Below are 12,062 nucleotides of genomic sequence, written 5' to 3'. Positions count from 1 at the left end.
TGGTCTACTTTATGGACATAAAGTAGGGAGATCCACATTGATGTGACTCAGGCATTATCCCAGACTTGCTCTGAGACGACTAAGATCACAATTTAGCAAGAAGATGCTGTTATTAAGACAGCAGCTTCCACTGGAGAACAGGCTGCCCAAGCCAGGGACATGCATCAATGTTTGCCCACACAGGATGGATGCTCCTGCAAGAAGGGAAGTGCAATGCAGGGGCAAGAGTACCACTTGTGGCAGTGTAACAGCTTGAAATCCTTTCCCTTACACCAGTGGTGACATGTTAAAGGGCACTGAAGAAGCCTTTTGGTTTGGGGTGCTTCTCCTTAGAGGTTCCCCCGGCAGCCTGGGCTGGGTCTTCCAGAGACCCAGCAGCACATCCCAGCATCCCCCCCCCCCCCGCCATGCAAAAAACTGGCACTGGCAGGTGTAGAGTATCCTTTGTGCAGGAGACGTACTCGCCCCACACCCTGTCACAGAAAGGCTGGAAGACTGAGATGTTGCAGTGACACAAACGAGATAGAAAATATGAAAGTACCCCGGCCTGGTTGCAGGCCCTTCTGTTTAGGGTTGTGCAATGAGATTAGCTCAGGTTGCTGCTGCCATGCACTGCCCTGCAGCTTCCCCAGCAGAAATCAAGAGAAGAAAAGCAACAGACCCTGATTTAGGGGTATGACAGCCCAAAGCTGAGTTAAGGTAAGCACCTGAGACTACCTCACTGGGCTGCCTAGCCAGTGGCCCCAGGCATATGGGCAAACACCTCCCAGTGACCCGGCACCTAGCTCCCTGAATTGGGGCTCCCTTCGCACCCCTTCCTGCCTCGGCAGCAAGTCCCCACACCCGGCTCCATCAGCTCTTCTAGTGAAGACAGGACCCTGCCCCACCACGTCCTGAACAGAAAGCAACCCTCAGACCCTACTTCTTTTTTTAGAAACATTTAAATTATGACATAAGCTTTGGCTGCAAAGGTTTTCAATGAAATCCAGGGTATTTTCTTTCCCCTTTTCACAACAGAAACCATATTGCTGTATAATCAGATCTATCTCATTCCTGATGAGGGAAGCGAGTGTGTGTGTGAGGTGACCAGGAGCGATGAGGGCATGTGTGCTGGGAGCAATCACTCTAAAAGTACTCAGGGCAAATATCCTTGGCAGTACGAGGTGGCATCAGAATGGGGAGACCAAGTGGGCCACAGGTCCAGCAGGGAGCACCACCCATGGCAAGTCCCACCTCACCATGTAGGTGCCACCTCTGCAATCAAGAAGCTACTTCTCAGCTTCCCTCCCATTTTATTATGCTGTTCTCATTGCATAGGAAAGCTAGCAAAGGCTGTAGCTAAGTTTTAAGACATTTATTCTACAGGTGGGAAAACTCAGGAAGAAGCAGCTACTTTGAGGTTACTTGCTAACCTTGAGTGTCTCCATTTTACACCGCCCTACTCCGACACAAGTTCGACTGAAGCCAATGGGAGCTGTGGCTCTGACAGTGAAGCCTTGAAGATGATGCTCCCAAAATGGATATGTCTGAATTTACTGGCTACTTTTGCAAACATGGGTTCTGGAGCAGAAGCACTAACAGAACTTGAGACAGGCAACGAGGACTGTGAGCCTGTGAAGCTGAGGGATTTCAAGTCTCAGAACATACAGCTAACAAAGGTCCCAAGATGTGGGCACTCCTGTCTAGTCCTGACAAGCAAAAGAGTTAAGCAGCAGGAGTTGCAGCACAGCAATTGCAGGCCATGCCTCTCCACTCCTGCTCCATCACCAGAGCCCAAGGCTGACGGAGGTCTAGGGAAATAACAGCTCCTGTCGACTGCAGCAGGGTCTGGACCAGACCTCACGGTCTAAAATGTGAGTATGGACAAGCCCAGATGCACTCAATATCCTCAAACCAGGAAAATACAAGTAAAATTCTTCTGGAGGGGGAAAACAGTCCCAAAACCCAAGGGATAAGTTAAAAGTCACTCAAGTTCTCCTGGAAAGCAGTTGAGTTCAGGAGCTGCCTGTTCAGGGGCTCCATCACCCTCACAGCTCCCCCATGACAAGCTCCCTCCGCTGGGAAACAGCTTTGTCCTGCAACCCTGAGGGGAAGAAGGGTGGCACAGCTAGAGGGGTTGTTGTGTGCTCCTAAACTCCAGTGTGGCATGATCAGGAGGTGAGTGTTTACAGATGTAATGTTTTCTGCAAGTCAAAGATTAAAAGAGATTTTATTTGGTTTTTAAAATACACAGCCAAAAAAAAAAAATTAAGATAACAAAGCACTCTCTGGCATACAAGTCTGGTGAGGGACTGTTGGGTGCTGTCGTTATTACAAGAAAAAGATGGGGTGGGATGTGCTGCAGGTGAAAAAAACAAACAAGAAATATTTAACTAGATTTATGGACTTGCAGGCCATATATGAGATATACACACATTCCTGGTCTGAGCTGGGACAGATCTTGTAGGTAATGGCACCCAAACTTCACCTCTAGAGCGAGGAGAAAAAGATGGGCAAGTAGGATTATGTTGTGACTTAGATTTTTATTTGGATAAGCATCACCTTTTGAGCCAAATATCTCCAGCTTTTGGGACCTGGGGTCCCAGCCAGAGTCTGCCCGAGCTGATTTGCTCCATGGACTGTAGATATGGCTCTAAATTCAGACAAGCCCTGTGGGTGCAGTAGTATCTGAACACCTGGGCTCCAGAGCAGCTTGTTACATCCTTCCTGAGGAGTATTAACGGATACAGCTGAGCTGCTTTTGGCCACTCCTTAAGTCTAGAATTAGCCTATTAAAATCTTGAGCTGTCTGCAAATACCAGGTTGAGCTGCTACAGATGCAGGGAAGCAGTCAAAGGAGGAGGCAGAAACTTCCCACCCAAACATCAAAGTGTTGGCTAGTGACACATGAACCCCCATGTGGCAAATCTGACCATCATTTTACAGAGACAAATTCTGCCCGGGGTGTACAAGAGCTATCCAGCCACAAAACAACACACAGTGAAGGGACAATCACCCTAACAGAGACCCAAGCAGGAAAACATCACCAGCACTGTACTACTGTTTTGCCAGTTATCAGGCCTAGCATAAAGGACACAGCCAGCATAAAGATGAACCAATAACCAAATTGTATTTGATACAAAAGGGTCAGTACATGGGTGAGCGCTGGGGGTACAAACAAGTCAGTCAGGTTATACATAATCAACATCAATCCCCCTGACCCCAACAACGACACCACACGACCAACAATGGGTGGAATAAATGGTGACATGCAGTCTCCCATAGAAGGGACGGGAGACAACCGAGTCAACAAACCAAACACATGAGACCAAGGAAGCCACATCCTGAATCTCTGCACAGCCCACGTTTACAAAGGCCAGAGCTGACTGGAGCCCAGTCCCAGGGAGGCGGGAGGTCCTTCCCCAACAGGGAACTCTGCACAGGGCACCCACCTCACACACAGACACTGCCCCTCCTGCAAGGGGTCCCAGCTGTTATCCCTCCGTGGGACCCCTGACCTTGGGTTACTCACTGCAGACCCCTGGGGCTCCTTTACCCCATGGCTCTGTCTGCCAGGCCAGAGCACCCTGGAGGGAAGCCTAAAGGGAAACTCACCCCCCTGTGGGAAGGGCTGTGGGAATCACCCACATGTCAACCTTCATTTGGGGCTTGGGGTTGAAACCCCAGCATTTCGACTACTAAGGCACCAGCTCCAATCCTGCTGCAGACCAGCCCTTCCAGCCCAGGCTTGCACCCTGTCTGATACCCCCTTGATCTCCTCTTGGCTTGGCAGAGCAGAAGTAAAGCCGTGGGACTGCCAAGCAAACACGTTTGGCTTGGGCTGGCTTGCACACAGCCTGCTTGGATCCCTCTGCATCACGCTTGCCCATAATTTAAATTCCAGGATCAGCATGGGCAGAACTTGTTTTGGGCTGTGTGCACCCCAGCAAGAGTGCAAGCAGGACGTGGAGCTGCAGATGTGATGTAACACTGCCTCTTGGTGTCAAAGCCCTGGTGCTGCCCGCCACAAGGCGAGTGAGCACTGCTCCTGCCAAGCACCCAGGATGGAGGTGCAGTGGCAGGAGCTTCATCTGCGCTCTGGTAACAGAGGGGAAACTCCAGCTGGCAAAGTGGCATCTCCCGCTGTCTCTAGTACTGTGCAAAAAAGTAATTTTGCTGCCAGATTGGCTTTGCTGGGAAAAAAAAAAAAAAAAACCAAACAAAAAACAACAAACCACCAACACACTAAGAACAACAAGAAGAGAGAGGGAAGAGTGTAAGACAGCAAGCCAGCCAGCAGCATTTTCGAGGGCATGCTTCGAGTTCCTTGATGTGCACTCTCAGGTACCTGGGTTCCGTACAGCACAAGGAAATCAGGAAGACAAGACCATATTTTTGTACAGGGTTCATTGCTTAATTCCCTGAAGAAAAAAGCAAGTCTCTTAAGTGCTCTCCTGAAGTGGGGCTTATATGAAGTGTGAGCAAGGGCGTCCCTTGACTCTGCTCAGCTCCAGCCCACTGAAGAGCTTCAGGCATGTCACACCACCTCTCTCTGCCTCAGTTTCCCTAGCTAGGACATGGCCAACAAGAACATAAACATCTGCCCTTCTCCGGATCCACTTCTTCCCTACAAGATAAAAGAAACATCCATGGCAAGCAGTGGATTCCTTGTCTCCTGGAAGGGAGGAGTGTTCAAACCCCACTGTAAGAATCAAATGAACATGGCCCTCAGCCTTCCAGCCTTCAGGAAAAATGTTCTCTATACCACAGAGAACTGATGAACAAAACAAATTACTCCAACGCAGTAGCACAATGCAGCTTTTGCTGGCTTAGAGGCAAATCAAAGCCAGCAACGCCTGTGTTGATATATGTATTGCAGCTCTTGTACTCGCTCTCCCATTAGTCAATGAGATAAGACTTGGACGGATCTGTTAGTAGCATTAGGTTTCTAGACACTCAGAAATAAGAATATTCTCCAAGTTTGTAACTGTAAAGCTTTGGTGATAAGGGACTGGTGATGGGGAAAAGGTGAAACTGCAAAGGTCCATTTGTCACCAACAGACGAAGTGGCCAAACTCCTTCTCTCCAGCCCATTATCGTTTCCAGGAAGAATCCTGTGTTCACACACTCCCCCAGCTGCAATACCCTATACAACAACCTGTCCATGTCTCCACCTCCTCCTCGCTCCCCCACTGCCAGCCTTCCTCCAGCCACCCCAGAGGAGCAATGCAAATGGACCTGGACCTGGATGCAGCCAAGTGTGGGATTTGGATGCTGTGAGTTTTTAGTACAAAACCAAGAATGTTATTTCAGTATGGATGTCCTGAAGAAGGGGCGTGAGGAGTTGGCTGTGAGAGGCAACAAAGACTGTTCTGTTTCTCTTTACGGCATGAGGTATGAGCAGAAGCAGAGAATTTGGGGAGGATAACCTGGCCTTTCCAGTGAAAAGGAGGGAGATGCTCATACACTTTGCAGATCCTAGGGAAGAATGTTCCACTGAGGTCAGTGGGAAGGCACCTTCTGACTCCAGATCTGTCCCAGGTGGCTGAATACTGGTGGCAGAGACAGATCAAAAGAAGAATTCAGGCACAAACCCAACTTTTAGAAGAGTGATGGCAAATGGTCGGTATAGCAACACTGCAGCAGCACCTGGAGGCCCTGACCTGATTCACCCTGCTGGGCTGTACGCAGAGATAGCGAGAAAGAGCTTAAAACCTGAGCTTATGAAGGGGACAGGCAAAGAGATGAAGGTGAAAGTGAGACAAAATGATATGCGTCAAACACTCAGTAGAGTAAATGGTAAAGTTGGGAAGGGCCTCCAGCACCTTGACTGGCCATGAAGAAAGCATGAACGTCTTTTCCATGGCCAGTGTACCCTTCTAATGTTGGAAACTTCAACAGGAGCCCAACCTTTCTCCATGCATGGAACTTCATTAGTATCAGCAGAGAGTACCTCCTTCTGCTGAGCCCCTGACCTCCCCGTACAGACCATCTTTCGTGGGGCCAATACACCTCCACTGCAGTGATCTGCACACAGACGGGGCCCGAGAGCTCGGTGCTGGGCTTTCTTCAGCAAAAACAACCACACACCTGAGCCAGCATTTGGGCAGCCTGGTTCTGAAGCAATCCTAAATTGCTGAGGAAGGACGAGCCTGAATTTAGAGCACAAGCCTGGGATTTAGCAAACACTTGTTCAACTCCTGACTTGCCTCGTTTGAACTTCCGCAAGCCAGGAATGCCTGAGAAGAAACTACAACCATACACCGCCCGGCTTCAGGAAGCTGGAGAGCATGCGGAATAGAAGAGGTGGATTCAATGAAGCAGCACAGCTCCTGTGCACACAGGGGACTCAGCCAAGGGCTGTAACAGATGTGTTTTAACCCATGCCACTGAGCTATTTGGGATCTGTCTCCGATTGCTCCAGTGCTAATTCACGTGTCTTCCTGACGGAAGACCAACAATAACAATTAGTATCATATAAGGAGCAGCGGACTGCTGCCAGCATTAGCACACTCTTGAGCACCAAGGGTTTCCATTCCACTTTTTATCCCAGCTATGCACAAGGCAGAGGTCAGTCAACATTAATCAGCCTTGCTCTGGGCCAGCTCCTTTAGCGCATTCAGCTTGCTGAATTGCAATTGCTGTCTCTCCATGCTGTGATGGGTTCCCCCTACTCAACACCTTTGCCTCTCTGCTTAAGCTCGCCAAAAATAAAAAAAAAATAAAATAGTTCACTGTTAGCCAGCATATGATGACAGAGGCTAAGCCTGGCCATGCTGGTGATGGCCTCCAGACCCTAAAGGTGTTGGTGGGTCTTGGCTGTGGATGGGAGCCTTGTGTTGTCATTCTGAGGTCTAACTGAATCCCCCTCCCATCTGATGGCAGTGCCCAAGCTTCATCCCCTAGGAAGGTGTTTCCACCTTTCCAACATTCCTAAAATGTGATCTCCCAGAGCCTTTGGGCTGGTTCAGGATCACCCTGGGGAAAGCCTATCTGAGCCAGCAAAGGGAATGCAAACCCGAGGCTCCTTCTCAGCACATGAACACACTCCAAGGAAAGGCTCTGGAAGGGATCCTGATGACTTCCATATTATTTCCAGTAAATTTTGTGCTGATTCTTGGCACAAACACCGGAAATGAATAGGCTAGGTCAGGAATGTAAATAAAGTGAAACACTGGGATTTAATCTAATCTATAATTATAGTATCTGTGGTGCAGGGAAGAAGTTGGTGTGTTTGCACTGCAGCTCTATTGAGGAGCTGGAGGGGGTTTTCATTTCTCTTTCCAAAATTTCCCTTTTTGGCTGAAGGATAGTTGGTGTCTCCCCAAGTATCTGAAACAAACGTGCTGGGCTGGCAAAGCTGCTTTCCAGCAGCCAATCAGGTACAGCTCAGCAAAGAGGCATCCTGAGGCACTCAAGGAACAACGGGCTGAGAAGCTGAGATGAATGAGCTGGGCTGAAGGCTCAGGGAGGCTATGGGATGCCTGAGGGAAGCTCCTGTCTCCACAGTAAGGAGATCAGTTTGGTTTGTAGGGTGCTGAGCTATGTAAGAGCCATGAGCAATGTAAGCTCAGTCCTCCAGGCTGAGTTTGACCCCTGAGACAAGCCAGAGCCCCTTCTCTTGACTAGTGTTTGGTGCTTGGTGCATCACAAATTGCCTGTCACAGCATGTGCTCCCAAGCTCCCAAACCATCAGTCTGACTGGCATTAACCGCTGTCTGGGCTGTCTGGCCCATGCAAGATGAGCATGTAACAGACACGTAGACGTCTCTCCCTCTGTCTTTCTCACCCCATCCTCTTCCAGATCCACCTGGGAGGAAGCTTGACAGACTGCTCTGGTCTAGCTGACCTCGGGGGAGAGCAATCCCCTCTCCTGTGATGCATTTTGCAAGAATTACAAGACTTTTGGTTTTTAAGAACTTAAGCCAAACAGTCTTCAAGGACCATCCTTAGTGTCCCCATGTGTATGCACACGAGTGCATTCACATGATTGCAGCATGGATCCCCACGCACAGGTACCCATGTCTGACAGGCCAGCAGGAGCGTCCACACGTGTCCATACGCCTACAGAGCACACACATCTTTGTTGACATGAACTACCTGCCCTCTGAAAACCCTCTGGCAGGGACTAGCATCTCAACCCCAACGTACTACAGGCAAGGGGAAGAAAAGGGCTGATAGGTAACATATATTCATCACACTGCAATTGCAAAGGACAAAGAAATCTGTTCTTTTGTTAGTATGTATTGAAATGACAGAAGTCTCAAAAGCAGAGGAATCAATCAGACTTTGTTTATTTGTTTGCTTGTAGAGTATTTTTTGGGTTTGTTTTCCATACTCAAGCCCAGCTTTGATCTCAGGCTGGTAATACTCCAAACAAACAGCAACAGCAGAGTGTAATTGCTGTAGGTACTACAGAAGAAAAAGGACAGGATATCCGACACATTTACAGAGCAGAGGAGACTTCCATGATCTCAGAGTCCCCTCTGTGGATCACAGTGATACCCTCAGACTACTAAACAAGCAAAAGCATTTGTTTTTGAAGAGTTCTGATGCTGCAGACTCTGTGTGCTCACCTAACAGCCAGGAGAAAAGCACAGGTCCCCGCTGAGTGGCTATAATCGGGATTATACCCAGGCCAGAGAATTCCAAGGTAGATATTTTTCCACAGAAACAAATGAAACCAGCAGAAGAAATTCAATTTAAGAAATGACCCCATGCCCATGTTTCTGTTGTTGTTACATCTGCACCGGCTCAGAACAGAGTGTTAGCCTCACATTTCACTATTCTGGCTTCCTTCATGCTGTGTTGCAACTGTATGGACATCTGAACAAAGGAATACTTAATGCGTGTGCTTATGTATCTGAGGATGCACAGATGCTCAGTAAACACATGCTGGTTAGTCTCAGGTTGGAGCAAATGTGTGCATGTGTGTGCTGGATATGCCTGCATCCATGGAGTGCGTGCAGACACGTGGAGCAGTAGGGTATTGGTCCACGCAGGTGTGCTGGGGCAAGCAGCAGCAGATGTCGAGGAGGGTGTGCATGTCGGCATGCACATTTTTTTTTGATGCCCAGAAGTGTGGGTCCTTGTCCCACAGATGCCAACATGACCATGTGTCCACACACGTGAGAGTAAGTGTGCACAGCCCTGGGAATGGCGTGCCAAGCCCTGCTGAGCATTAGCAGTGGGATGGAGCCAACACCATGCGTCACCCCAGGGCCTGTCCCCACAGAAGCATGAGGTCCAAAGCTCCTCAGTGCCAGGGGACTGCTGCCTGCTGGCTCCCCACAAAAAGCTTCTGTCCCTCACCCAGGGGCACCCACAGAGAGCAGGAGCTGCCCGCAGCCACCCCCAGGATGTGGGGCATCACCAACTCTGCTTACCCCCTCCGTGGCAATGTGCCTCATGGCTGTGAAGCAAAAGGCTGGCTTTGACAATAGGGATGACAAAACCCTGGACAAAAATCTTCTACCTTCCACTCAAAGCTCTCGCAGTCCTTTGTAGACACTGGGAAATAGATCACAGAACCCCTAAAGCAATGGGTGAGTGCAATTAGCCCTGCCCAGCAGATGGGAAGATGATCTGTCAGCCCAGGCTGCCCAAGAGCCAGACCTTCTGGCTCCCAGCTCCGTGCATTCACCTCAGCAGCACCCTCTCCACCAAACCCAGCGGCTCTTCCCTCGCCCGGTGCCCCTGGCAGCCGTAAGCTGAACGGCTGGGAGCTCACAACCAGCTGATTTTATGGGCGGCAGGTTATTAGCAACTCTGCGGTTGCTCCAGCTTCTCCCTGGCACCTTTTCAGAACAAACTCAGTTCCCAGAGATATTAATAATTATATTTATGCATTATATATATTTAACAAGAAAACCTATAAATTTATTAAATGGCAAGAGGTATCACTTGGAGCCTACTCCTGGACACAGCCCTGCTCAAGAGATGTGCAATAAAAGCTTCTCCTCCTTTGGAGTCTGTCAACATACTTAACTGGGGGGTGGTGGAAGGGGAGGCAAAGGGAAAGTATTAATCAAGATCTTAAAAAGTTCTCGCTGACAGACCATTTGCCAGCTCTTGCTTTAAATGCTTTTGTGGTCCCATAAAAAGTTTCATTACTCACTGCAAAATGTGTTTTAATTATTACAGTCACTCTGACATTAAGCCCTGGGTGTTTCTCTGTTGCTTACTCTGTCTTTCCTCCATCTCCTTGCCTTTTTTCTCTATTTTTTTTCTCTCTTACTGTCCTGACTCCTGATATCCCCCCCAAGACAGAGGATGCATTGGTTAACGAGACAGACTGAAAAGCCCAGACCCCCTCCAAATGATACTGAAGGAAAGGTCAATATTAATATCCTGAAATTATCCCTTTGCTTTGGACACTAATTAAGCCACAGGATTCAAACAGAAAATCCAATCCCATGTGCTCAAAGAATATCTCAGAAGAGTCAAGTGCATCAGCACAGGCATGGCCAGCCTTCCCTGCAGAAGTAACTGGGTAGTGGGCAGATGGGCTTCATGTCTCTCTGATCTGCTGTATGGGTTCTACTGACTTACACAAACAACACCTATCACACTTTTGACATCTGGCTATTTCAGTCCACCAGGCATTTGGCAACGTGTTTCAGCGTGACAACCTTAGCTCAGTTCATTCGTAAGAGACAACACTGTCTACCAGGCATGGACCTGAGAGCCCAGAATACTGAAAATGTGAGTTATTCCAGTGGAGTCTCCCACAGACTCCCAGTGCCTCCAGTGCTGTACTGGGAGATACTGGTTTTCCACTTCACTAGCTGAGCCTAACACGCAAAGCAACACAAAGAGTCTCATCATTTGCCCAGTGTCTGGTGTAACATAGTGCTGACCAAAAATGTCACTAACAGTTAAAAGACAGCATTGGAGATCCCTTCTTGCCCCCAGCACCTCCCCACATGCCTCTCCTTACTTGTACAGACCATCTGGTTCCAGGCACTTGAAAATGACTGAATAGAGGCTGGTTTCAGGGACATCTCCATGGCTCCTACCCGCTGCCACACAGGATGTTGCAAGGCCAGAAAGCAAATCGTCCGCAAAGCTCAAGGATTCTCCTGGAGAGCAAAGAGACGAGCAAGACCGAAACATCAATACAGGTGCAAAATTATTGCTGACCATTTAAAAAACACTGCAGGAACACGTCTACACAGGACAGGCATTCAACAAACTACAGGTGGCTGTGGCTGGTAGGAATGGCCCCACATCTATACAGAGAGTATGGCCTGTGGACAGAGCAAGTAGAAAACACACCTGGGCCACAGCTGTAGTAGGGACCCACTGCAGAAAGCAGGGTCGGTTCTGAGCCATGGCTTGGACAGTGGAAGGATGCACTCACAGAGAGTACAGTAAACTGTAAACACCACATTGTGAGGCCACCATCCAAGGACGTGCTCCAGGTCCCGGGAAGAGCTGGAAGCATGGCTAGATAGGGCTCTTCTGTCCCTACTGCACATCCATTCTGAAAGGGGATGTGGTCTTTTTCCAAAATCAACTGTCACAGTGAAATGTGCTCCTGCTATGTTAGATTATCAGGAAAGGAAACATTTTTAAAGCTTAGATGAAATTGTTCTCAATGTGCTGGATTTTTTTGTGAGGATTTTTTTTTATTCAATGAAAATTAGTAACTTTGCATTCCCTTTTATGTGCACTCTGCCAGCTCCTGGAGCTCTGACACTTGCCCTTTTACAAGGATTCAAAGAGAAAAAAACTAATTGAAAATGTTGAAAAACTTTTTTTTTTTTTTTTTTTTTTGTCTTCTGGTTTATAAAGCTTATTAAACACTTAGATCATGACCCAGCTGAATCTAAAAACACTTCATTTATTAAGCTTTTTGGGCCTGATTATCCACTGCTGTGCAACCTGTCTCCTTGCAGTGGGCAGGTTGTCTATCAGTTAGAGCTCATTGCATTCAATTCCCACTTTACATCAGTGTGACTGAAAGCCCAAGGTACCAAGCAGTAAAAAAAACAGAGCAGCTGCCCTGCTTGTGCCCCCATTCCCACTGATGGGAAACAGAGAAAGGACTGCTGCTGCTGATAGAGTTATGCCGGTATAAG

At 48.4% G+C, this 12,062-nt stretch overlaps 1 protein-coding gene across 6 annotated transcripts in view; it reads right to left on the bottom strand.

Annotated features, from left to right (window-relative positions):
• The window catches only part of ASTN2 (astrotactin 2), a 360,934-nt gene that overhangs the window by 24,072 nt on the left and 324,800 nt on the right, over positions 1–12,062 (bottom strand). For all 6 annotated transcript variants that reach the window (XM_074924050.1, XM_074924051.1, XM_074924049.1 and 3 more), the window contains one exon: positions 10,919–11,060. In XM_074924050.1, coding sequence (XP_074780151.1) covers positions 10,919–11,060 — 142 coding nt within the window. The remainder of the gene's footprint in view (positions 1–10,918; positions 11,061–12,062) is intronic.

This window comes from Athene noctua, chromosome 20 (genome assembly GCF_965140245.1).
Source record: "Athene noctua chromosome 20, bAthNoc1.hap1.1, whole genome shotgun sequence".
NCBI lineage: Eukaryota > Metazoa > Chordata > Aves > Strigiformes > Strigidae > Athene > Athene noctua.
This window is presented reverse-complemented; position numbering and strand designations above follow the sequence as displayed.